Below are 27,500 nucleotides of genomic sequence, written 5' to 3' on the forward strand. Positions count from 1 at the left end.
TTTTATCGCAGTTGTTTTGTGGTTCAGGCTTTTGTTCTAGTTTTGTCTTTATCATCCGTCTTTCCCAGTTCTGCTTCCTGCTGACCTGCTGTTTTTACAGATTATGTCTGCTAATGTACTCACAAATTTAAAGCTTCATGTTACTGAGTCAACCCACCCTGATGATCTCTGCTGATGCATGTGCGCAGGTTGGATGATTGATGCAGACAGCCGCCCTCGTTTCCGAGAACTTATAGCGGAGTTTACAAAGATGGCTCGGGATCCACCGCGTTATCTTGTCATCCAGGTATAATTTTAAGCCACTTCTTTCTTTAAAATTGCTTAAATATACAGAATATCTGATGATGAGCAGCAGTGATTTTTTACGTATAACAAAAAGGGTAAACTCTTTGATTTTAGGGGGATGACCGCATGCACTTACCGAGTCCTTCAGACAATAAGTTCTACCGCAGCCTGATTAGCGGGGAGGACATGGAGGATGCCGTGGATGTTGATGAATATCTGGTGCCACAGCGTGGCTTCTTCAGCAGCCCGAGTACCTCCCGCACCCCACTGATTCACTCAACAGTAAGACCCTTTATGGAAATGTAAAATCAAGTCTGTACGTGGTTTACAGTAATTTAGATTTTAGAGAAATCTCATAAATCATGCAATCCTTACACAAAAAAAGAAATGGCGTGAAGCTTTTCTGCTTTGTCAGGACAGGCCTGTAAGAGTAAAACTAAAAATCATTAGAAATTATGCAAAACTTAGGAGTGTTGGAGAGCGTGCTCCTGCTTAACTAGTGCAGCTCAACTGAAAGCGAAATCAAAACTGATGTAATTACGAGACGGGAAATCATCACAACTTGCGTTGGTGTCACACTGAGTAGTGATTACCGTATTTCCCGGACTACAAAGCGCACCTGAATATTAGCCGCACAAGCTAAAATCAGGGGAAAATCCTGTTTTGTACATACATTAGCCGCACCTGACCAAAAGCCGCAGGTGTTTCAATATTGACTTATCATATGTAAGAGAATATGCACAAAGCGAATTGTCAGGAAAGAGATGGCTGTTTGGAGACACACCCCTTTTATTAATATTTTGAAAAACAAGTTATGGGTACATATTTGCACATGTAGTACATAACAGTAACCTACAGCACACCAGAAAAATAGATTCGGACTACCTTTTAGGCTCAGGTGCAGTGACACAGCTTTAACAAGAAGAAAAGTCAGTCATTCACCATCTTTCTCTTCTTCCTGCGCTCTAAAACCACCAAAGTCCTCTTCTCCAGTGTCGGAAACGAACAGGCTCAGGATGGCTTCGTCATCCACTCTCCGCTTCTCTCCTTCGTTGTCACTTTCAAAACCAAACAAATCCTCGTTGTCAGTGTCAGAGTCGAACACCCTCAGAAGGGCCGTGGCGGTGTCCTCCTCTCCATCATGCAGCAGTCCAGCCCTTCAAAATCCGTTGGTGATCGTGGATGTTTTCGCACTTTTCCACGCTGTCAGAATCCACCGGTGGAGTTGGGCATAACTTGCTTTTCGCAAGTTTATCGCCGCTCGTCATCCACGCCTCCCGCTGAATGCGTAGCGCTACTTTGAAGTTTGTTTTTCGCGCTACTTCGTACGGCACTACGTTGCCTGGCGGACGGACATGTGACTAACATACCACTCTTGAACCCCGATCCTTCCGCCAGGCAACGTAGTGCCGTACAACAGCGGAACAAACAAAACAAATCGTCTTACGATATGACAAAAATCATGGAAAATCCATAGAAAAGCCGCACCTGACTAAAAGCCGCACCTGACTAAAAGCCGCAGGGTTCAAAGCTTGTGCAAAAAGTAGCGGCTTATAGCCCGACAATTACGGTACTCCTTATTACACCCACAAGGTGACGCAGCTCACCAGAAACCCACTCTATCGTTCTTGTGAACATCACACAAACTGACTGTGCTGTGTGCACCTAGTAATCAAAAGGCTGAAGTCACTGCTGCTGTGAATACTAGGAACTAAAGTACTGTGCAAAAGTCTTGAGCAATTCTTCATTTCATCACATTTTCCTTCCAAGGAGCCAGACTGTCTTGTAATTTTGTAAGTGATCTTGAGCAATAGTTCTCCAGACTTTCTGAAAGGTTTATTAAGTTTTTCATTGGCTGCTTTTTCACTCATTTTAATCCAGTCCTTGTACATGACCATTTTCCAAGGAATGTTTTTTTGTTTTTTTAATCCTCTTAATACATAATAATGTGTCATTCGAGCATAAAAAGGCACCTAACTCAGGGGATGAGGCAGTGTTGTCTACACATAACAGGCAACTTAGGGAAATAAAACTTATTTTAAACTGTTTCTTCAAGCATTTTGTCTACAGCAGATGAACAGTGTCTGAAAAATCCAGGATCTGAGAGATGCATCTGCCATTTTTTATGAAGGGAAACAGGAAGAGTGAGTGAGGCTCAGTAAATGGTGTAGGCTCTGTCATGGTTTGGATCTTGCAAAATTGATGCAATTATGACTATAGACACAGAAAGAGCCCTTATATACTTACAATATATCCTCTCTCTACATATATATATATATTGCTGTCCCTCTATTAGCACAAGGCTGAAGCCAAATGCTGAACTGCTGACCTGTTTCAGCACGTTCACTTCTAATTTTAAAAGATTTTGACACAAATACAGGATCCACATGGAAAATATTGCCACTGTATTTTGTGCTGTGAGCTGTAAGGCCCCTAATGAGCCATGTAATGGTGCGTTTACCACAGACACACACCCACACCAGATTCACTCACACTGACCTTCTTGGTTCACACAGCTTTAGCTGTGAACACTTTACCAACAGGCAGTCAACTGTTTGAAAATGTAATTGTGCTGTGTTAACTGTGTTTTGGGGAAATGAGATTTCGGCATAAATCATTACCCTGTGAGTCTGGATGGAAATAAACACAGTCATTTTTTTTCTTTTACTTCGTTGAAAACAATTGCTCATGCCTTCAGTCAGGAGAAACAGAGCTGCAGCTGCTAAACTCTACCAGAGGTGTTTAGACAGAATTTAACTCATTTTACTGACTTGAAGTGGGAAAAGGCTGCTTTTGACCCCAGCGGCCCTGCTTCTGTTTACCTGGCCTGTCGTGACTGCCACCCACTCGCCCTCCTTAATCAGCGCCTCTCCCACGTTTCCTCCCAGTTGTCCTGTGATTGATGAAGGTGGAATAAGCAGAACTCTTCTACTGCAGGTTCAGTGAAGGCCATGCGTAGGTCTGGCTCTTTTACCTGGGATTATTGCCGGCCACTGACAGCCTGGTTAGTCCATATGAGGTTTCAGGTTTGATTACCTTTACAGGCGCCTTTTTTTCCCGTTGTTGTTTTTTATTTCTGTCCAATAAAACTTCAGAATAGGTCTGTTTTTGTAATATTACTGTTGGGACATGGCCCAGTAAGGCCTTCTTTCTTTCTTTTTCCCCACATGGTCAGTGCTTCAGCGTATTTAATTTCCTTTTCTTGTTGAAAGTAATTGTATTGCCACAGCTGTCACCCTGTTTTCCCTGTTTTCCCATTTTTCATGGTTTTATGCCACTCACAGCCCTTTGACTTGGACACAGCAAAGCTTGTCAGATTGTCTGAATCCATATGAATCTGCACGGCGAACGTTTATTTTGATCCCTATCAGCTTGTACTAAGAATGGCAGCTATAACTTCTCGGGGACCATAAAAACACGTTCATGTCACAGTTCAGAGAGAACTTGCCGTCCCTGTGTCCAAAAGAAACATGCAGTAACAAAAAATAAGAATAAAAGAAACTAAACAAAGCAGCCTGTCTTTGTACGGTGCCTTATGCCTGCTTAATAAAATGTTAAACCTTCCTCTTCACTCAGTGGCTGCTTTATGGTTTATAGAGGATTATTTAATTATGTTATGGCTTCATAAAACACAATTTCCTGTGTCGCATTTGATGTGGCATCATCATTTGATGATTAACAAAACGTTTGCCGTACCTATTTTTCAGAGCCTCAACAGCAGCATCGGGACGTGCCACAGCAGAACTGGCTTACTGGTGAGAATGCATTAAACCCTTATTATACCTGTAAAGAAAAGGATTTTTCTCTTTGTGCTGGCCTCTTTGCAATATTTTCACAGGGAGTGCCACAGCCCTGAAAACCTCTGCTCTTTGTTACAGAACGGATTCCCGAGCAGAGATGGAAGCATGGCCCTGCGATATATTCCAGACCCCACAGACAAATTTCTCGATGAAGCCTTCCAGCCGTCTCCAGGTTAGTAAACTTCAACTAAATGCCATTACTTTTTAATTTAGTTCAAGAGAAATCTCAACATGGCTTGCCTCTGTGTTCTTTGGGTGATTAAGTGAGGAAGGGGGACATCTAGTGGCCAGCAAGTGTACTGCCCCCCTCTTCCTGTAATGCTGTTAGCAGAACATGCAGTAACCCATGTATTGTTTACTAGTTACATTAGTGTTACCACTCAGATCTTTAGCCCAAGAACATCTAGTGGGGAACTTAAAATGAGAACTGCTTAGCAATCAGGCATTAGATTTTATGAGCAACTATTATTACCATCTCCACTGGGATTTGACCGCTTCTTTTTGTCAGACGTTGTAAGGCTTTTGCATATGTGTCTTTAATGCTTATCAACCTTGACGTGCCACACCTATTCATGTCCCAGTTTCTTTGGAGATGAGAGGGAGGCAGGTGAAGCAGGGATGATGTGAGAAGTAGAGTAGCGAAGGGGGCTGACTTTAAATACCTGGGGTCAACCATCCAAAGATCAGACAGTGCACAAGAGAGTACAGGCAGAGTGGAGTGGGTGGAGACAAGTGTCAGGGGTGACTTGTGAGATAAGGACAGCAGTGTGAAATAGAAGGTTTACAGGATGGTGGTGAGACCTGCTATGATGTACGGTCTTAAGACGGTGGCACAGACAAAAAAAAGGGAGGTGGTGCCGGAGGTGGCAGAGTTGAACATTTTCATCAGGAGTGAAAAGAATGGACAGGATTAGAAACGAGTGCATCAGGGGGACGGCTCAGGCTCGGAGACAAAGCTAGAGAGGCCAGGCTGAGATGGTTTGGACATGTGCAGAGGAGGGATCGTAGATATACTGGACAAAGGATGTGAGAGATGGAGCTGCCGTGGATGTAATGAAAGAGGACACGGAGAGAGGGTTAGTGATGATGAGGATGATAGGGACAAGGTGAGATAGAGGCAGAAGAAGAAAAACAAGAAAAAGAAGACTTTCTTTGTTGGATAAAATGAGTCTTTCTGCCTTTCTGCATAGATTTGTAGATTTGTAGCATTTTGTCTTCAGAATCAGAATACTTTATTAATCCTTATGAAAGGTATGTGGTTACAGTGGCTCCAAGGTAATAAGAACAGTAACAGACTGAACTAAATTAAATAATACAATATATATATATAATAATATAAGTTACAAAATATAAGAAATAGCTCTAATATATGCAAATAGCTCAACGTAAAGATTACAGCATTATTTGGGAGCTTTCGGAAAAGACCTGCACTGATGGTTTCAGCTCGTGGCGCATCAAACCAGGGGTCTCTGCTGCATGTCATGACTCATCTTTTAGCCTTCACTCATGCCATGTCTAAATAGTCAGTTGATCTAAATAAATAAATACCCTAAAATATGCGGCGCTCCTGTTATGATCAGAGAAATTGTCTGGTGCCCTCGTTAATGTAAATGCCTTTCTTGCAGGCTACATGAACCAGAATCCCATCTCAGATGTGGTGAATCCTATCTATCAGCATCCCGGTCCACCTCGCACCCTTCTTCCCACCATCTCCTCGGACCATACGGAGACAGAATACCTGAACTACTTTAAGAACGGGGCCGCCGGACCAGAATATCTCAATGAGATTCTGTCCCCGGCCGTCCTCCCGCTCACGTCAAACGGCACGGTCCACAGCATTGAGAAATACCTGCCTCAGCAAAGCATAGACAACCCCGACTACCAACAGGATTTCACTCCCACCTTCAAGACCCACACCAATGGACACATACCGGCAGCGGAGAATGCAGAGTACCTGGGCCCGGACTGACTTAGTGGAATGTGACAAGAAATAAGAGACTACTTATGAAAGGCGTTATCTTCAGTATCTTGGCTGGATTGCTGAGTGGTACCACCCTACTCTGTCCTATCTTATGGAGTCAGCTGACAGTTTGAGCAGCATTGTTGGCATGCTTTCAAGTTAAACCAGTCTCATTCCAAAGACTTTTTTTTTTCACACCACCTCCAAACTACCAATGAGAACGACAAAAGTTGTTTCGCATGTCTCAGCTGACCTTAAGAGACCAGATAGACTCCACCTTTGTGACGTACCTCCTGACAGGAAGAGAAACTCTCTTCTGAAAATGTGAGAAGTAGAAATGTGTAGATGCTATGCACAAAAGATGTTGTGATCCAAATGTGTTGGTGGAGGAATGCTATTAAAAGCGTGTAAACACCTCCGGTAATATTTCAAGAACGCCGAAGCGGGCAGCGCAACCCAAAAACACAACTTGAGGTACATGCATTGTAGACTCGCTAGTTAGAGGCTGTTTCTCTGTAGTGAAGTCAAAAAGATTAAAGGGAGTTTTTTTTTTAAAGATTCCCCAGAATTCCTTTGGCACCCCGCCTAGAGGATGAGTCAAATACCTTGGAATGTAGGGAATGTACAGTCGGCATAAAGGGGAATTCTGGTGAATTGTCATTTTAATGTGTGATCTTTATGTTCTAAATTAATTCTGTATGTATTAAAAAAGACTGTCGCATCACCTGGCATAGAACAAGAGAGCTGAGCTTCTTGTTTTTCCCTGTCGTAACTATGTGGAGAATGTGATGGTAAATACAGCAAATGTTCCCGTTCGTCCTGCTGTGTTTTGTAGCTCAGAATCGGCAGCGTTCTTGTAACATGAAGCATATTTGTGGAGACCCACAAAGCGAGATAGTCTGAGGTTTTTTTATCAGTGTGTCATACTAAAGTCTGAGTATTAAGGAAGTCATTTGTAGCCCTCATGACTGAGTACTTTTCAGAAAACAGCTGGGTTTTTTTGTTTTTGTTTTTTTATTTTGGGCAAGCAAAAACCACATCATAGATAGACAAGTTGGGGAAAAATCTCAGCAGCACCAGTTGTGATCTACATATATAGTACGTTTGTCTTGTTTGTACCATGTTTGAAATGCTGGTTGACCTGTCTTAGGCCGTTTGAGTAAATTGTTTGAACTGTAGCAGTAGTTGCACTTCCCTGGGACATATTTTAGAGATGAATGTTTCTGACGCCTGCGGTCTGTTATTATCACCAGAACCCCTTTGGCTGGTTCCTTGTTGTTTCGCAAAAAATGTTGACAGTCCATCTATGAATCTGTTCCTAGCTTTAAAGCCTTTTTTAGTCCTGCAGCAGCATTAAGCCTCACAAATATTTATTCCTAGTTTTAAGGGAATATAGTTTTGTAGCAGCCTGTAAACCTACCTTTGCAGATTTTACACAGGTACATGTACAGGTAACAGTGTGTATGCTGTAATATAACCCGGCATAGTCGCCTGTAATTTATACTCAGTACACAGTTTTGTCATATCATATGTGAATATGCACTTATTCCTGAATTGTGATTATTTCATTCAAAAGTGTAAATGAATAAATCTTATTTTCTATGGACATGTCTCCTGTTTGTTGTTATTTCAGTGCAGCCTGAATGCTTTCCCGTTTCTGTTTTAGTGAAACAACGATGCATTAAGGTGTTCTGCTCACAGCTTTAAAGAGATCCGGACATCAAGATATGCTCTTGATTGAATTTTAGCTGTGTGCATAGACTAAAACATTCAATTTATTTGGCAGAACAAATTACAGGTTTATATGTCGCTTATGCACTTTTTTCTGTCCTAGCAGACGACTTTTGGTGGACCTCAAAAACTAGGAATGTGAAGGGAAACAGAGTCATTACAAAAAACACAAAAGGTTTCTTGCAGTACCAGGACATGAGATAAGGTAATGACTGCTGGGTTGTGGGCAGAAAAACTTGAAATTAAAACGTCAGCCTGCAGGAAAGAATTATTTAAATTAGATTTGCGACTGCAGAGAGCCACTAACATCGCAGCAGGATCAAAGGTAAATTAAATCGTTTGGCTTCAGGGGAAATGTGGAAATATCCTCTGCTTTCTTGAAGTTTCTGTCCTGTCTTTGGACATTTCCAGAATACATAATTATAACAGTAATATAAAGCTGTTCAGGTGACACATGAGCCAGAACTCTACCCTGTTTTGGTAAAATATTCAAACTTGTGTGTTTCAAAGGAATGCTGAAAACACATGTGGTTTGTGGTATCAGAATAAAATAGAAATGCTCACTTCCTGGTTGGCAGTGTTTAAAAATAGTTGGGAAAAGGAAGGCCAAGGAATGCCACATCAACCCCGGGACAAATCTTGAAACAAACAAACTCTTGGCACACATATTTACATAAAGTACAGTCACTTTTTTAATGATTGTATTTATGACATAGGTCAGGGTAGGGCCGTGAGTGGTAAACTGATACGGATGATTGACTACTGTATGATATGTTCCATAGATGTTAAAAAATGTTAGATTTTATTATAAGGTATATATGGTTTCCCCTTATAAGCTAAGGTTAAATAATTTTTCTATTGTCTTAAAATAAGGTAAATCATTTATTATGTAAGCAAGGAGATGTCTATCACTACAACCCAAATGTATCTGACTCAAGAACACTCTAATCCCTAGTTTAATCATGTGAATTCACGTGAAGACAATAAAAAAAAAAGGTAACGGGGATTATTAAATTAAATGGGGGAGTTCCTTTCGTGGCCTTGGTGGTGCAGTGGGTCATCTTAGTCGCTAGGGGGCAGCGCTGGGATAAATATTTATCTCCGCCCCAAATAAATATTGGGAGGAAGAAGAAGAAGAAGAAGAAGACAGTTGTGAGGAAATGTAAAGTTTACCTGAGCAAGTCAGTTGAATTTGATCGTTTCAGGCACCGAGATGGGGCTCATGGCAGGGAGAAGCTTCTTAAGTCTGCTCTTCCTCGTTATATTCCTGGCCGAGGGTTATTTTAGATCGGTAAGTTTGATTTAACGTCACCGCTCTCGTGACTGTTTAATGACTCAGCTCAGGCGTAGCTAGTGTTTGTTTATCAGTTGTCGAGGGAAACTCGGATTTAGGCTGAGTTGAGCTATTAAAAGTATTCACCCTATTTTGCATATATTGAAGACAATATTAGACGATAATTGGCTTAATGTCGGTTTGAACATATAGCTGGGGTTAGTACTGCTGCTTTGTTGCGGACTAACATGAGACCGGCGGTGCGTGTACAGGTTCTAGGTTCAGCGATTGTCGAAACCAGATTTGTGTGCTGACTAATGGCTTCCGAAATGTCATCACAGCTATGATAAATGTCGCTAAAATCTCAAGCCTGTCAAAGGGTGAACAAAACCTGCGAGTTAAAAGCTAGCTAGTTAGAAGGAATAGCTGTGGTGAAAATTTCGCTTTTTATTTGGATGTATCAAGTATTTGAACTACACGTCATGTAGCTGATGTAGTAACCGCGGAGCTGCTGGAAAAAATGGTGCAATGAGAGAATACAGACGCTCATGAGACTTGAAACTACTGGGGTTTATTTTGAGATTAACATCAATTCACATTAAAAAAAGCACAGTTTTGTGTGCCAGCTTCAACTTCTGCATGTATTGATAAACGTTTAAATTACTGCATCTCCTTAAGAAATACCCATAAAATAATTTAAGATCAGTTTAAAGGATTTTTGATCAAAGCAGACAAAAAAAAGAATTTGTCTGTGATTTAATCAGATGTAGATAATGCTAAGCCTCCCAGCTCCTGACTGTCACTGCATTGTTTGCTCTCCTCATGATGTAATTAGGTCAGTCCACTGACTGCACTTTTTTTGAAATCCTGCTAAAACACCAGAATCTGATTAATCATTACCTCTTTAGGATAAGATATCCTGACAGAAGCAGCAGGAATGTCAAAATCAGTGAAAGAGTATTGATTTGTGGCTGCTGTGGATGAAGCTGAAAGTATTTTAGCAAAGGCTCTGAGTATGCATGGCTCCTGAGTTGAGGTGAATTTCTCTGAATATTCCCAGGCGGAGTTTTGCTTTTTACCCTGAATTAACAAGACTTAATTTTGATAGATGCAGAGTTTGGTCACTAGCTCTGGCTGCACTTTCAATTTTTAGTGATATTCTAATGTCAAGTGTCATCTTCGCACCACAAGACACGAGTAGGACAAAGTGTGACAGGCTTTCCCATAAAAGTTTGTGGAGTAAGTGAATCAACTTCCTTAAGTTACTCATCGGAAAGCAAAAAGCATGTGAGAGCGCACTGATGCTGAATAAACAGAAAAAAAAAAGTTTAGTTTTAAATCTTTATGTAAGAGTATCTCTCCATGGTTGACTGATTGGAAAACAAAAACTGAGAAATGTGTCTGTCTGCTTTTCAAAGGGTATTCTTAAAAATACCAGATGAAAAGAAAACATGTTTGCAGAAGTGAAGTGACTATTTTCAGACATACAAAGCACAAGATACTAGAAACACAGGAAATGAGACCCGGTCTGATATTTAACTCTGTTAAATGTCGTCTGCATCCAAATTTGTTAAATCCCCTTAAGCAGTTTCAATGAAAGTCACACAGTCTGCTGGAGGAAAAGCTGGCGGAGAGGAGTGAAAGCAAGGAAACCTCCCTCTATTCACTTCAGCTCTTCACCCTCTTGGAGGGATGACAGGAGAGGAATGGAGAGAGACAAATGTGGCCACTCTTTGCGTTTGTGTAAGGGAAGTGAGAATCTGCAGTCATGTACCGATGAACTCTCATTACTCTCAAACACAAATGCAAGAATGCATAAATGTGGCTCTGTTAAGGGGTGGTCTCTTTTCACACATATTTGAACGCTCGTAAGGGCCACCCACTTCTGCTGTGGCTCAGGAGGTAGGTTGGTGGATCGATTCCCCAGTTAGCCCCAGCCTGGGCACAATGCTGAACCCCAGTTTAAGTTGGTGTGTGTGAATATTAGACCTTATAGAAAAAAGTGATTGAGAGTGAGTGAGACGAATTAAAAAAAAAAAAAAAAATCACTGTGTAAGTGCTAGCATTTCTAACTGCTGCCACTGTTTCAAGTCTCATTCCAACATCCTGAGTTGATATTTAATCTTGTAAACTTTTATCAATTACATTTAATCACAGTTTTAGTTTTTTTGGTGTTTTTTTTTTTTTCTTTTTCATAAATCTCTGCAGCCCTCAAAGCACACTCACTCTGAAAGTCTTTGAGGCGGAAATGTATCTAAAGGAAGTCAGGTCATTGGTCTACAAAGTCATATGGTCTGCTGTAGCCTTTAGAGAAACTAAATGCGTCTGGGCTTTCTCTTTGCCCTCTTGGTTTTGACCATATCCTCACTTGGTGAAAATTGAAGTTGCGTCACATGAGTTAAAAAAAAACAAAAAACATGTTGTACTGGACTGTGCAGCTGAAACGAGCATAAACTTGCACTGCAGTTGTCGCTGCGATCACTAAATAAATGACTTCTGATTTTCTTGTTTTACAAGTATCATGTTGCGGCCCATCACTGCGTGTGGTACGGTGAGTGCGGTAACTCGCCTGTGCCTGGAAAAAAGTACAACTGCAACTACACTGGTCCACCTAAGCCACTACCACCTGATGGTTATCTGCTTCTCACTGTACGTACAGCCCTTTGATGTTTTTTTTTTTTGGGGGGGGGGGGGGGTTTCTTCTCTTATTGCTCACATTTTTTGACACCTAAAGCATCCCACAGGTTTCCTCTTACAGAAATCTTCTTATAAAGTGTTGTCATTCTCTTTGTGTTTGAATATGAAGGAGCTCTGTCCTGGGTACGACTATGGAAACAAAAGTCTCTGCTGCAACGTTGACCAGTTGCGAACCCTCAAAGGCAGTCTCCAGCTGCCACTTCAGTTCCTGTCTCGGTACGCAAAGATGTTATATAATAAACTGCCAGAACACATGACCTGCTTGACTTGGCATCGTTGTTCCCTTTTTAAAAAATTTCTGATGATAAACTCTGCAGTGGCACACAGCATACTGACAGTCTTCCATGTTTCAAGTGTCAACGTTGCATTTTCCAGTTAATTGATTTAGACATGGACTCGCTCAAAGGCCAAAGGAATTTCATTTTATGTCAGCACACTTTTGTTTTCTCCAAGAAACCTTTACAGACTTTTACACTTTAACTTGTTTTATTATTTTGTGAGTTATAGCAGCAAATCTGTTTCCCTGTTTCTGTCTGACTGTGCGGCTGCCTGCAGGTGCCCGGCGTGTTTCTACAATCTCATGAACCTCTTCTGTGAGCTGACTTGCAGTCCACACCAGAGTCAGTTTATGAATGTCACCAATATTACTGGCAAAGACGTAATGGCAGTGCAATACTATATTGGACAAACATTTTCTAACGGTGAGGTTTTTAGCCAGAATTCCCAGTATTGTAACAGTAGGGAGCTTGATCAGTTCTATACAAATTCTTGTGTAATTGTTTCATTTTTGGTGACTGATAATTATAACATTTAAATTTGGAGTTGACTTAATTATTTATATGCCACCTTTTTGTTTTTTGCCTTGTTTTTAAAATTATGTCATTTGACTTCTGCCAGCCATGTACAATGCATGCAAGGATGTCCAGGCACCATCTAGCAATGTGAAGGCCTTATCTCTTCTGTGTGGCAAGACTGCAGAAGCATGCAATGCTACCAACTGGATCCAGTTCATGTTCAATACCGAGAATAAACAGACCCCTTTTCCCATCGATCCAAAATTCACAGGTCGGTATTTTTCAAGTACTTTTTTTTTTTTTTCCCCAAAAGCAGTAGTTTTCTGAGCTTGAGTATTTTTAAGTGTCTGATCCCTCTGTTGTCCTGTGATGTGCAATGTCTTTACTCTAGATGTCCCGTTGGCTGGTTACACTCCCATGAACAACAATACGTACGCCTGTAACGAAAGCCTGGAGGATGGTTCAGGTCCGTGCTCCTGTCAGGACTGCGCCAAGTCCTGCGGCCCGAAACCCGTACCTCCACTGCTCCCGCCTCCATGGACCATCCTTGGTATCGATGCCATGGCTGTCATCATGTGGATCTCCTACATGGCTTTCCTGCTCATCTTTTTTGGAGTTCTTCTGGGAGTGTGGTGTTACAGGTAATGGAATTTTTTAGCTTTGAACACACACTGTATAGTTGGATGTGGAGAGATTTGTATGATGACACACTTCAAGGAAGGTTAAGCAGGGTTTTTCTGGTACGAGATAAGCCTTGAGGGTTGACTGCACGCGCATGATGGGTAAAGGCGATGACTGTGTGAAGAGGTTTGATGCTTTGCCAGGCCTTAACTGCAGCTGGTTTCAGTTGTCAGGTTTTTTTGTTTTTGTTTTTTGTTTTTCTGCTTATGGTTTGGTTTTCATCTGGGTAAATACATCGTCACTCATGCTGATTTTGCGTTTGTCTGTCCAAAGAGTTGATGTGATTCTTTTAAATTATCACTACTGTTCAAAGGATCCTGCAAGCATCCACCACTTTTGCCTTGAGTTGGAACTCGAGCCTTTTCAAGTTGCCACGTTTTGTGATTCATTTTATTTTTCCCATAAGTTTACCAGACTGTTTATCCCACTCCTGATATTCTCTCTCTCATTCATTCACTCAAACATTCATATGAAAAGAGCAGGAACCGGTGTTGTTTTTATAGCATAGGAATTGTCTGATTTACTTGCCCTGAGAATTCATTTAGTCGCAACTTCCAAATGCAAATGCCACTCTCTGAAGTTAAGCAGGCAAAAGGTCATAAACTAATTGATCAGGCAAATTTAAAAAGAAAAAGGGCGGGGGGCGGAGTGCCTTGCACCTTGCTTTACATTGAAATTGTAACTGCATCTTATAATTCGTTGAATAATTAAAATAACAAATCTTTCTGATTGTATACTGTTGGGTCCTGTGTCAAGCAGTACATAATGTAGCTGAATATATTTCATAGTGGAAAACAGATTTGGATGATATCGTATGTTTGTCCTTCTTTGCAGGAAAAGAGCTATCACATCTGAGTATGGCCCCATTTTGGACAGTAATAACCCACTGTCACTTAACAGTGATGATCCTGATCAAGGTACAGCTATGAAATGTCATTGAGACTGCATAATTTCTCCAAATGTGTCTTGATGTAATTACCACACAGCCCAAACTAAGTTCTAGGTATTTCCTACCTTTCAGTAAATGCATCATGCTGTGAAACGCTGGGTGAGCGTTTTGAGAATGGCCTGCGGATGCTCTTCAGCTCCTGGGGTTCCTTCTGCGTGAGGCATCCATTTCTCATCCTCTTCTGTTGCCTGGTACTGGTGGGAGCCTCAGCTGGGGGCCTGGCCTACATGCGCATCACCACCGACCCCGTTGAGCTCTGGTCATCTCCCAAGAGCCAAGCTCGTCAAGAGAAGGATTACTTCGACAAACACTTTGGACCTTTCTTTAGAACTGTGCAGCTCATCATAACTACTCCACTCGAGCTCAATGAGACCTACAATCCGTATTTTGGAGGATCTTTCCCATTCGGTTCGGTTCTGAACAAAGAGCTCCTGCATCAGGTGAGTTGAAGTCAGACTGGTTTGAAAAAAAAACCAAAACAATTGGCCTGTATTTGTATAGCGCTTTACTTAGTCCCTAAGGACCCCAAAGCGCTTTACGCTACATTCAGTCATTCACCCATTCACACACTGGTTTATTTTGGAAGCCTGTTCAGTCTACTTTGACAATTTTTGACACATATAAACTATATAGAAGTTTAAACAAAAGGTATTAACGAACCATCCAAATATTTCAATGAGGTTAGATATGATTTAATGCTCTCCCAATGTACACAAGCGACTTTCTTATCTTCAATAAATAAATAAATACAGCACCATGGTGTCTCTGTTTTGAGCGTATCCTTGGCTAATATATTCCACATTAATGGCATTGGCTGAACATGCAGACTCACGCAGGTTTTCAACCAGAGACCGTTCTGCTATGAAGCAACATTGCTAACCACCGAGCCACAATGCTGTCAGTGTGTAAATTCTGTAACAACGTCACTGTTTCCTTTGTTAGATAAAATAGAAGCTTTGCACGTGAAAAGCAAGCAAATTTTTCATACGGTGGTTAAAAGGTTCTCCTTTCTTTTTCCATTTTCTTTCAACTTACCAGGTCCTGGATCTGCAGCTTGAAATTGAAGGCCTCGTAGCCTCATATAATCAAGAATCCGTTACCCTGAAGGACATCTGCTTGGCTCCTCTGGCTCCGTACAATGACAACTGTACAATTCTTAGTGTCCTAAACTACTTCCAGAACAGCCACGCTACACTGGATCACTTAATGGGAGATGAATTTTATATCTGGGCTGACTATCATGACCACTTCCTCTACTGTGTCAGGTAAAAGTATTTGTATCTGTTTTATTGATAGATTTAGCCTTTACTTTTCTTATCAGCTTGTTTTAATTGCTGTCACATTTGTGTTAAATGTCTAAGAAATATTTTTAAAAGTTAAAAAAAGCAAACCAACAGTTGAAAAATGGCACCTGCAGTTAACAAGAATCTCCTTTGTGCAGTTGAGGTCACTGAAAAAAGTGTCTTCTTAAAATAGTGCACTCAAACTTCCTCATTCGCTGTCATGTGCAATAAATGTTTATGTGACGCAGATTTCTGCAAACCCTTACTGACGGTTGTCTTTAACATAATTGTTTTCTCTTTGCTTGTGCAGTGCACCGGCTTCCCTCAACGACACCACTATGCTACATGACCCTTGTTTAGGCACCTTTGGTGGCCCTGTCTTCCCTTGGCTTGCACTGGGAGGATACGATGGTGAGTTGTGAAGTATATTCACATGACTTCGGTTTGACACAACTTCAATCAGAGCATGGGGGTTATACTGGCACAGCTTTGTATGTTAAAAGTTGTTTGGACGCCACCCTGGTAGTTAAACTGTTGCATTGGGGGGGAAACTTGCGTATTCACCAATTCCGAATTTTGTTTTAATGAAATTGTACTTTTAAGTTGCATGCAACACGTTTCATAGAAAAGCAATTCTAAGTGCAAATCATTACTGCTGTTTGTCCCAGAACTGTGGGAATAGTTTTTTGTTTTTTTTTTTTCTCCCCTACAGTAGTTACATAATTGGTTTACAGCTTCTCGTATTATTCCTTTATTGAGTTTTACTGTGCTGAAAGAAACACTTTGGTCTTTGATCACTCGCTGTACTCTGCGTATAAACTTTCCATTTGTAGCAGTGTATGGAGGGCCTAAAGTGCCAAAAATTTGATTAGAAATTATAATAAAATAATGGAATAGATTTAAAAAAAAAAAAAAGTGCCATGAAATGCATACAAAACAAACAATGAAAAAAAAAGAAAAGAGAGAGATAATTCTGTGCAAGTTAAAAGCAGGAAAAATCCAACGGGGGAAATAACATGTCTAAATTTCAGTGGTGTTAAGTTATAAAATATATAAATAGGTAAATTAAAAAATAATAATAATAGTACTACAGTGCATGATTGTTGTAGAAGAAAATGTCTGGCCTTCCAAATGACTGATTATATAATTCATTTATACCTACATTAATTTAATTTTATTCATTTTATGTTGTAATATTTTGTTGGAGTTACCATGGAAGGATGGGTTTTGTAATAACTTTAGAGGGGACAGCTCAGGTTGGAGACAAGTATCGGGGCGAGGTTTAGATGGTGTTGGGCTATGTTGCAGTTGTAGTAGTGTTGATTCAGAATAAACTGTGGCATTGCATTTATTATAGTGTAGTGCAACATCATTAGAACTGATCTTGTACTACAATTAGAAAATGAAAAACAAATGACTCAAGTACTAATAGCTAGAGATGGACCGATCCGATATTACGTATCGGTATCGGTCCGATACTGACCTAAATTACTGGATCGGATATCGGAGAAAAATAAAAAATGTAATCCGATCCATTAAATATCACGAAAGCACCTCACAAAACTTGCAACATGCCGTAACTCGCCTCAGAACGTCGGAGCAGTATGCATCACGTGATAGAGCAGCTGTGGCATGCGGGACCTGTCGGTGGTCTGGATAGCATGTGGAGCTTCGCTAGCAACCTGGCATTTCATCTCCAACAAAGTTATCCCCGAGAGAAGTAAAGCAAGTGTGTAAGTCCATCTCTGAATGTTTGTAAAGCATTCCCACGTTAAGCTTAACGAGCGACTGCCTCTCGCTCTCCGGCTGCTACTTCAATCGTGAAACTGCTTAATGATCAGCTGATTGGCTTTTCTGTCGTGAGTCTCTCTTGTTTGTTTTTGGTCCACTTTGCGCCAGAAAGAGCAAACCAGCGGCTGAACAACAGCAGCACGTTTAAGCTTGATAAGCTGTTGTTACAATTTATTTAATATTACTTTCTACTCGAGGATCTTTTTCTACGTAGCTGACGGCTGGTAACTGTGCAGGGGCGGATCTAGCAAAGTTTAGCCAGGGGGGCCGATAGGGCATGAACAGGGAAAAGGGGGCACAAAGACATACTTTTCTTTCTTATTCTCATTTAAAATGTCGAGCTTTTAATAAATAATTATCTGACACCCAAAGTTTTAATTTGATGTAAAATGAATAGAAGTCAATTACTGTATATAGTGACTATTAAGTCTAATATATATACCCTAGTAAGCTATAGTACATTTTCCTTTGGGAAGGTACCATCTGTGCAGTCTGCAATTTTGTTGAAGAAAGATGTTGAATCTATTTAATATTTCTTGAAAAATAATTGATTTCTGTGCATTTTTTTTCACACTGCATCAAATTAAGGTTGATTACGTTGATTAAGCATCATGAGGTGGAGCGTGAGGGGTGGTTCCCTATTTTTTATTTATTTATTTTTGTTGTTGCTGGGAGTTGGAACCCTATTAGTTAGGTTGCTTAATATTTACGCTAAGTACTCTTTAAAATACCAGAATAGGGAGGATGGTGTAGGTCTAAGTTTATTAGATTGATCAGTATTGCTGAACTATGAAATATTTTTTTTTGCATACAGGTATAACAGAATAGCTTTAGTGTAGTTGTTGTTGTTTTAAACTTGAGTATGAACTTACACAAAATGCAGCAAGATATTTAAAAAAACAGTTTTGTTGATTAAAAAACATTATATCGGATTCATATCGGTATCGGCAGATATCCAAATTTATGATATCGGTATCGGTATCGGACATAAAAAAGTGGTATCGTGCCATCTCTACTAATAGCAAGAATATGGAGCATTACTAGATCTGAAATGTTGCATCCAAATAAAGCCTAAATCAAAAGTAAGAACAACTTCCCATTTTTGTCTTCAGCCAAGTGTGACGATGTAATTTAGAAGCCATTTTAATCTGTACACTTTTTCAAAAGGAACATTAAGCAATAACTGTCAGTTCAGTAATCCTAATTATTATGATTGATAAATGAGAAGCATTTTAAGTGGTTCATGCATCTTGTTTTTTGTATTCCTTCTTTTCCCACTACAGACACAAACTACAACAATGCCACTGCGCTCGTGATCACTTTTCCCATCAACAACTATTTGAATGATACCGTCAGACTGGAGAAAGCTCGGGCATGGGAAAACGAGTGAGACAACAAACGATCAATAAGCTCACGGTAGCTCAAGATGCTGCTCCTACGTTAACATCTGGGTTTTTTGCTTCCATTTCAGGTTCATCAAATTTATGAAGAACTTCAGCAACCCCAACCTGACCATCGCTTTCAGTGCAGAGAGGAGCATTGAAGATGAGATCAACAGAGAGAGCAACAGCGACATCAGCACTGTGGTCCTCAGCTATGGCATTATGTTCATCTACATCTCCTTGGCCCTGGGTCACATCCACAGCTTTAGAAGAGTGCTGGTAAAAATTAAATTCTTTCTCTTCACTGTGCATGTGCTTTTAATGATCAGTGAACATAATCCATGCCTGAAATAGTTTGACACATTATGCTTTGTAACTCCTCCTTCCTGTTTGTGACCATAGAATTTAACACATGACTTTAATTTAGCTAAACTGGATCAACATGATTGGCAGCTTTTTTTCTAGTCGTGCATAAAGTGTGCACATAATGGGCTTTTTATACTTTTGCCCCTACAGGTGGACTCTAAGATTTCCCTGGGTATAGCAGGTATCCTGATTGTGCTGAGCTCTGTGGCCTGCTCACTGGGGATCTTCAGCTACTGTGGTGTCCCACTAACGCTCATTGTGATTGAGGTCATTCCCTTCCTTGTGCTGGCTGTTGGAGTGGACAACATCTTTATCATAGTACAGACATACCAGGTAAGCTCTTTCAATCCAGTCCATTAAACTGACACATAATTAACAAGTGGTTTGCCATATAATGTGGTGCTACTCTAGACCTTTATTAATATTAAATATAAATTATTGTCCAATTTTCTGTCTCTCTATTATGTTTTGTTTTGGGTTTTTTCTTATAAGCATAACTAAACGTTCAGATAATGAGGTCAGCTTATCTGCAAGTGATCCATGTTTGCCAAAAGGTCAGTCAGGCTGACAACCAATCAGAGTAAAGAGGGGGTGGTCTAAATAGAAGGGGAGATAAGATGGCATGTTTCAGATGGATGATGAACTGAGGGGCTGCGCTCAAGCCCAGTGTAAGATTAATAAGGATTATTTCGGACGGTGAATCATGTTAAGCTACTCTGGTGAGTCCAAGAATAGAAAAATGGAGCTGTAAATAAAAATGGGTCCCTTTTGTACCAGCTACGTGTACTAAATTGGTTCTTCATTTGTATTTTCGAACAGAGGGATGAGCGGATGCCACAGGAAGAACTCCACCAGCAGATCGGTCGTATTCTTGGAGACATCGCCCCAAGCTTGTTTCTGTCCTCCTTCTCTGAGACTGTCGCCTTCTTCCTGGGTAAAATAGATCGGTTATTACATTTTCCTTTATTACTACATCAAGTACACAGAGAGCTCTCAGATCAAACTGCTCTTTTTATCATCAATACCTACCCTGACATAGTGTTCATACAACAGTGATTGTATAATAAATGCTCTGTAACACTGTTTGTACTGATGGGACTATTTCAAATCTCTAACAACTGAGTCACTTGGCAGTGACGGTGCTATTTATTTCACTCTTCTGACTGTATGCCAAGGCTGTGTAACGCTGATTGTCTGAATCTTGATTCTAATAGTGTTTGTTTCCATTACACTTATCAAAGGCATTAAAAGCTGGAACAATTTTTTTTTTTTTTTTTTTTTTTTTTTTTTTTTTTTTTTTTTTTTTTTTGCTTTTTTTTGGGTCCGAATTGTTGCCATGGCCACAAAATGTGTCAAAGTGCCCTGGTGAGTCACATACTGATAAAATAATTCTTTTCTTTTTCTTTTCCAGGAGCGCTGACCAGCATGCCAGCAGTCAGGACGTTCTCCATGTTTGCTGGCTTGGCTGTTTTTATTGATTTCCTTTTGCAGATCAGTTGCTTTGTCAGCTTGCTCGGTCTGGACGCTAAAAGGCAAGAGGTGAGACGATCATATGAACAGAGTTAGAGATTTACAGACTGAGGGTTTATGGAGATGTTTTGCCAAATATTTAAGCTGAAAGTTTGTCCCAGCAAACTCTTAATCTAATTTTGAGGAGATTTAAAATGAAATTGGTGCAGTGATGTTTCTTCTTATTGTTCAAATTTCCTAGTGGAGTTTGGAGTGTATTTGAATCTCAATAACAAATGTTTGAGTGCATATTCTTGATAGTTTCAGACTAGGTCAGTAGTGGTAACGTACACTTATCAAATGCTTTGTTGTTTGTGTCTAATAGAGGAATCGACTTGATATCTGCTGCTGCGTGACGCTGCCAGAAGGACAGGAAATCAAAACAGATGGCTTCCTGTTCCAGTTTTTCAAGAAAGTCTTCGCCCCATTCATCCTCACAGAGTGGGTGCGACCGGTCATAGTGAGTACCTCAGTGCAGTCATGCACGCCTGCCTTTTAATAATTAGCTAAAAACAGGTTTTTGGGTTTGATTTGAAGAATTGTTTATCATGAGCATGCATTCATGATCATTGTTATTTATAGGTGGCAGTGTTTGTGGGAATGCTCTCCTTCAGTATTGCTGTGGTGAATAAAGTTGAGATCGGACTGGACCAGAAATTATCCATGCCGGATGTAAGTTTTATGTACACCATTTCAACCATTTTGATACTTTTGGAAAAGTTTGTCTACAGGTTGATTGTAGCAACATTCAGCAGTGACATTGAAATTTGTAGTCTGGTTAGTTTGCTGCTTAGTCATTCAGGAAGCTAAATCATGCATGTAATGTGCCATAATTTCTCACAGCTGTGTGTGTGGGGGGGCATGGAACAAGCACGATATCTTGTCTCACATCCTTTTTCCTGCGGGCAGCTCTGACAGTTTCTTTCTCTCTAGGACTCGTATGTATTGCAGTACTTCAAGAACTTGAGCGAGTATCTCCACACTGGAGCACCTGTTTACTTTGTGGTAGAGGAAGGTCTCAACTACAGTAGCCCAGAGGGTCAGAATGCTGTGTGTGGAGGGGTGGGGTGTAACAACAACTCCCTGGTGCAGCAGGTCTACACAGCCTCACTTATAAGCAACTAGTAAGTCTGAGCTCCTGATCCAACTGTTTAAGTGTTTGTGTAAATTAATATATCAATTGCTAAACTTTAGATCCTGCAAAGGTTTTGAAACCTGTCTGCTTTGATGTTGTGATGCCAGCGCTATTTATTTATTTGTTCTTCTGCTTATAGCACAAGCATTGCCAGCACACCATCCTCCTGGCTGGATGACTACTTTGACTGGGTGAAGCCTCAGTCCACCTGCTGTCGGTACTACAACACCACCGGGGCCTTCTGCAATGCCTCCGGTAAAGTTTTATTCAGTGCTTTGAACGCTTGTTTCATAACCCCATAACTCTGCCGTTACAATGGGCCAGTCTGGCCAAAGGTTTTTATTTCTAGTTCTTCATATGAAACAATGGCTGTAAAACGTATAATCCATGCCAAAACAACAAGGCAATATAAGAACTTAAACAGTTAAAGTAAGGTGCATTACATTTTTCAGAACAAAAAACAGGTGCAGGAATCTGTATCCATGGTGATGATAATGGTAATCTTAGTAATAATGTTGACAGTGTGATCTGTATATATTGTATGTTAATCACCTCTATGTTGTATATCAGACTTTCCAAAACATTCACTTGTTACTTTGTTAGTTTTCTGTTCTTGTGTTTTTTGTCACAATAAATGTGCAGAATTATATGTACTGATTGATGTATTTTTCCAGTGGTGAACTCGTCCTGTGTATCCTGTCGGCCGATGACTCCCAGTGGAAAAAAGAGGCCTGAAGGAGAAGACTTCATGCACTTTTTACCCATGTTCCTGTCTGACAACCCCAACCTGAAATGCGGAAAAGGGTAATTTTAAAGCTCTGTCGACATCTCCTCCTTCTATTGAAAGCACGGTGTACCAGCTTTGTTGTGGATTATGATGTTTCACTTCTTCCCATATTCCTCTAGTGGCCATGCAGCCTATGCTGCCGCAGTTGACCTGTATCCCAACAACACAGGGGTAGGAGCCACGTACTTCATGACTTACCACACCATCCTAAAGGAGTCCCCAGACTATGTAGAGGCTCTGAAAATGGCTCGAATCCTGGCCAAAAATATCAGTGAGTCCATGGACCACAAAGTTTTCGCCTACAGGTAAGACCTATCGTATCAACCTGCCGCGCATATATATAAATCATTTTATAGTTCTTTATTAAAGTTTGTTCCAAATGAAAAGTTTTCAGTTTCAGCCGCTGTTTTATGGTTTATGGTGGTGTATGCTGAATTTTTTGAACTGAAACTTTAGGGTTATCAGAGGTGGGGAAGTAGGTTGTAGATAAACACACAGCAAAGAAAACAACATTGCAATACAATACAGTACAATTTTATTTATATAGCAGATTTAAAACCAAAGGTAGACCAAAGTGCTTCACAATAATGCAATAAGTTATTGATATAAAACATTAACGAAGTACAAAAACAGGTGGGAAGCACCAGGAGTGGGGGCTAAATAAAATGGGTACGGCACCTCAGGGTCAATTCAAAATATAAAAATATTACCTAGGAGAATCAGGAATAATGCAGTGAAAGGTTAACATTTATGGAAATGCAGATGTTTGACATTAAAGCGTTTTCTGTTCTCTACAAATTTCACTTTATTTTTTTATGAAATTACATTTGCTGTTTGTCAGAACAGGATGATTGGTAACTAGTTTAAAAATGCAATGTAATAAAGCGACAGTTCCTTGTTGTTTTTAAACATATAGACCAATATTTCAATACAAGTATTAAACACATACTCTTTTATCTATTGAGATAACAGTTTATTGCTAACTAATGTGTCTTCTCCTCCTTTGCAGCGTCTTCTACGTGTTTTACGAGCAGTACCTCACCATCATGAATGACACGATCCTGAACCTGTGCGTCTCGCTGGCAGCCATATTTGTGGTGACGACGGTGCTGCTGGGCTTCGAGCTGTGGGCAGGCGTGCTGGTCAGCATTACCATCGCGATGATTCTGGTCAACATGTTCGGTGTCATGTGGCTGTGGGACATCAGTCTCAATGCAGTATCACTTGTGAACCTGGTTATGGTAAGAGCACCTTGAATTCACTGGACTCGGAGTTTAGGTTTGATAGAGTGAGCCTGTTTTACACTGTAATCATGTGAAAGTCTATCATTTAACCAAAATATCCACTTTAATACAGTGGAAAACCAAAAAGCTTTGTATTTTAAACCCAGATTTTGTTGATTTTGTTTTCTATTGCATGCTTTTCACAATACAGTAACAACTAATCCTAATATACTGGTTCATTGAGCGTTAAGTGTTTTATATAGGTGTTGTTTTTTGTGATATTATTAAAGATATAACCTTTAATAGCTCAGTCACAGTAGGAGAAAAATGCCTTTTTTTTTTTTTTTTTTTTTTTGCAAATAGGAGTAGAATCTGTGGTTGCCCAGTGATTGCACTGAATTCTTTATTTATTTTTTTTAAACTTTAACATCCAGCACCTCATTGTAAGCAGTTCCAGCAGCTACTTGAGTCAATTGCACAGATTGCCTTGTGGGAGGCAACCTGTCTTCAAACAATCACAGTCTGACTGCAATCAGTGAGACAAATTTCCAAAGAATTCTCTCACTGTTAAACGCCTATAGATTGCAAACACATCTTTGCAATCAGTGATTCCGGTGGCTGCCAGCTTGACTGTGTTCTCGGTATATTTGTATATAAAAGCAAGGTTGCCATGGCCGATGTCATTTTGTGCTGCTGCCTCCAGCCACTGTTTCCCCAATTGTTACTGTAGAATAGGTGAAACGGAACACAATGTAGGTGTAGTCAAGTTTTGTTCCTGTTTGCATCTGGTTCACACGCTGTACCCTTTAAACTGGGACTGTTTACATTTTCAGTCCTCCAATCAGGGATTTTGTCTTTGCAATGTAACAGTATCCCTAAAGGTTTGCAGATGTGTTGGCAAAGTAATATGTTGTATTAATTAAAAAAAAAAAAAAACACACACACAAAAAAACCACAAAAAAAAAGATTAGAAAACCTCACACAGAATAGAACTCCTGAATGTTCATGTTGGTGGTGCTGAGGTGTTTCCTGTCCTCTGTTGCAGAGCTGTGGGATCTCGGTGGAGTTCTGCAGTCACATCATGCGAGCCTTCACCGTCAGTGTGAAGAACAACAGAGTGGAGCGTGCTGAGGAGGCCCTAGCTCACATGGGCAGCTCAGTAAGTTTTTCACCTCTCATTAAATCCACAAGAGGGCGTCGTATTATGATCTCTTTTGGCTTAAAGAATAATTTTGGCACTTTGGTAATGCAGCGCATAAAAAAACTGCTAGATGAAAGGGTCACGTTTACTTTTAATTATCACTGCCTCATGTAACTTTTTCCTCTTTCTGCAGGTTTTCAGTGGGATCACATTAACAAAGTTTGGAGGCATCTTAATCCTGGCACTTTCCAAGTCGCAGATCTTCCAGGTCTTTTATTTTAGGATGTACTTGGCCATAGTGCTGCTGGGGGCGGCGCACGGCCTCATCTTCCTCCCTGTACTGCTCAGCTATATAGGTCAGTAATGCGGTAAATAGAAGAAACAAGTGCACCAATATAGAGGCTGTTTATACTGACTTTAACGTGTTTGACTCTTCACAGGTCCGTCAGTGAACAAAGCAAAGGTGTTTGCTGCTAAGAAGAGCTGGTCTGGCACAGAAAGGGAGCGCCTACTCAACTACTAGCAGCTTGCTTGAGCCAGTGAACAATGAACTAACTATTTGTCTGTGAGCGACATGCGTGGGTGTGAGCGCGAGCAATTTCTGTGACCACTGACGCACTCGTTGTCATTGCCACTACTATGCATGGATTTCACTCAGGAATATACTTTGGGAATGGGAGCGCCAGAGGCCTTGCCCGAATACATACTTACCGAACTTCCTCCGAAGACTTTGGATCCCACCAATCCTCCTCCTTCCTCTTCCGCCTACTCACACTACAGGATAAGTATGACTTCAGAGTTTGAAGCTTGAGCAACATACCACAGAACAGACACTTTGCCAGTCTGAATGTGGGAGATTCACCACCCCCGGCATCATTTTACAGACAAACCCTCAGTCAGTTCCAAATGGTGCGTGTGGTTCTGATTCGAGAAAACTAAAAAGGGTGATATTGGTTACTTTTATTATAAATGTATATAACCACAAAAACATGTAAATGGATTTTGTCAAAGCAGGACTTTTATATAGCTATTTGATATTATACAACATTAGAGCTAATGATGATAATGGTATCACAGGCTCTTATGATATCTGGCATTAGCATGAATCATAACTTCAGCTTCACATCACACAAAACGACACATCAAGCAAATAATGATCTACCACATTTTCCAATTCCAGCGATTTGACCCCAGTGGGCTGCGTGTAAACATTTTCTAAGGTTAATCAGGTTTAACAAAGCAATACAGAAACTATGCTTAGCAGCAGCGTTAAAGAAAGAGGACTTTTTCTGCATCTGGTGGATATAAACGCCATCAGTGTTGAAACACTGTGACACAGAGCCCAACCAAAACATTCCATATATGTGCATTCCGCATTGTTTGCTTCCACATTGGTAGTTGTCGCTTTTTACTTTCAAACCTGCTTATTTATCTTTAGTGCCTCAAGCGACTGCAGATGTGGATTGTTGGACTTAAATGCAGCCAGAATGCATGTTGATGCCAGGTGCAAAGGGAGCCATGGTGCTTAGAACGGTTTTATATTGAAGTGTTTAGATACAGTTACAGTGCAACGTGTTGCACCAAGAAGGTGGAGAGATGCGGCTTCACATTCAGCCATGAAAAAGCTTTCACAGGACTGAATTAAAATACACTTATTGTGCTGTGCTCATCTAGAGTCATCCCTTCACCTTTTTAATTTATTATGTAGTTGATTTTTAACTATTAAAGTTTTGTTACCATGCATTACTGTCTTAGAATTCCTTCTGGTGTCCTTTTAAAAACAAAAACAACTAATTTGTGGGCACTCTGAAATTGTAACTACATTCCAGGACCTTGTTCACTTGCTTCACCCAGGTCACAGCACGTCTGATACGGGTGACGGCGTCTCTCCACTAAAGGAGGTGAACTTTTTTTTTTTTTCTTTTTTTTCACACCCACGGTATACTCTGCTGACACCATTAATACCTCCCATTGCTTCCCATTTATGGTTCCATGTTTGTTTTTTAGTGATGCAGTGATATTGTTTGGAATTTGAACTGGATATGAAGAATGCTTTTGCACAGCTGATGTAATCATTAATAATGAATTGTGGTGTTTTTGTTTTCTTTTAATAGAGCTGTGCTTTAACACAGTTAATCGCGTCTAAAATGATGAATTTTGTTGTCAAAACTGAATTTAACAAACCTTTGGGATTCTTAAGTTTCTAAATATTTTAAAATAAAATAAATGGTACTTTTAAAAATACTGCAGAGCCTACTTCATGTTGTTTTCAGAGTATATGCTATAAATCTTGCTGATGTAGCTTTTTGTTGTTGTTTTTCTTCATTATTTTCAGTGCTGTGAACTGTAGCAGACGTTAATGTAGCATAACCCACTCAGTAAATGTAGCTGAGGCTGCTCAGACTGACCACTGTGTGGCGCCTGAATCCACGCTCTCAGTTATGTAGTGGAAGTGACCTAATTTTTATGGTTTGCAGAGAAGCGGTCCTGCAGTGCTTTTAATTAGTCAGTGAATCAGTTTTCTGCAGCATGTCACCATTTCACAGCTACACAGACGTCTTAATGGAGCTGATTGTTTAGCATCTAAGTTTTGCAGCTTTTTGGAAATCAACACCAACACTTTGGGGGCCATCAGTCACAGTCGCATCCCATTTGAAAGCAGTTGCCAAACCTAGAGCTGTCTTCTTCCTGCCAGCATGTGTTGTTGTGACTG

The 27,500-nt window shown here is 40.3% G+C and overlaps 2 protein-coding genes across 2 annotated transcripts in view; both read left to right on the forward strand.

Annotated features, from left to right (window-relative positions):
* The window catches only part of egfra (epidermal growth factor receptor a (erythroblastic leukemia viral (v-erb-b) oncogene homolog, avian)), a 44,730-nt gene extending 37,079 nt beyond the window's left edge, over nt 1–7,651 (forward strand). The window contains exons 24-28 of the mRNA XM_004542875.5: nt 189–286; nt 400–567; nt 3,993–4,040; nt 4,164–4,257; nt 5,711–7,651. Of these exons, the coding sequence (XP_004542932.1) occupies nt 189–286; nt 400–567; nt 3,993–4,040; nt 4,164–4,257; nt 5,711–6,054 (752 nt within the window). The 3' untranslated portion in view covers nt 6,055–7,651. The remainder of the gene's footprint in view (nt 1–188; nt 287–399; nt 568–3,992; nt 4,041–4,163; nt 4,258–5,710) is intronic.
* A 1,251-nt stretch (nt 7,652–8,902) lies between these two features.
* npc1 (Niemann-Pick disease, type C1) lies at nt 8,903–27,031 on the forward strand. The gene is made up of 25 exons (XM_004542874.4): nt 8,903–9,067; nt 11,567–11,698; nt 11,856–11,962; nt 12,302–12,447; nt 12,644–12,811; nt 12,932–13,181; nt 14,056–14,138; nt 14,243–14,610; nt 15,209–15,435; nt 15,764–15,864; nt 18,528–18,630; nt 18,716–18,905; nt 19,143–19,325; nt 19,812–19,926; nt 20,404–20,531; nt 20,827–20,961; nt 21,084–21,173; nt 21,435–21,625; nt 21,776–21,891; nt 22,311–22,440; nt 22,543–22,728; nt 23,433–23,664; nt 24,692–24,805; nt 24,981–25,143; nt 25,228–27,031. Exons 1-25 carry the CDS (start codon nt 8,990–8,992, stop codon nt 25,308–25,310), a joined length of 3,819 nt encoding a protein of 1,272 aa, XP_004542931.1. The 5' UTR covers nt 8,903–8,989; the 3' UTR covers nt 25,311–27,031.
* Nucleotides 27,032–27,500: the final 469 nt, after the last annotated feature.

The sequence above is a fragment of the Maylandia zebra genome, linkage group LG18 (assembly GCF_041146795.1).
Source record: "Maylandia zebra isolate NMK-2024a linkage group LG18, Mzebra_GT3a, whole genome shotgun sequence".
In the NCBI taxonomy this organism is placed as follows: Eukaryota; Metazoa; Chordata; class Actinopteri; order Cichliformes; family Cichlidae; genus Maylandia; species Maylandia zebra.

What these genes read in the sequence shown, in the direction of transcription:
- npc1 (XM_004542874.4), top strand. Translation starts at nt 8,990, where the DNA reads ATGGGGCTCATGGCAGGGAGAAGCTTCTTAAGTCTGCTCTTCCTCGTT. An exon ending in CCGAGGGTTATTTTAGATCG is followed by an intron (nt 9,068 to 11,566) that starts GTAAGTTTGATT and finishes TTGTTTTACAAG; the next exon opens with TATCATGTTGCGGCCCATCA. An exon ending in CATCGATCCAAAATTCACAG is followed by an intron (nt 12,812 to 12,931) that starts GTCGGTATTTTT and finishes TCTTTACTCTAG; the next exon opens with ATGTCCCGTTGGCTGGTTAC.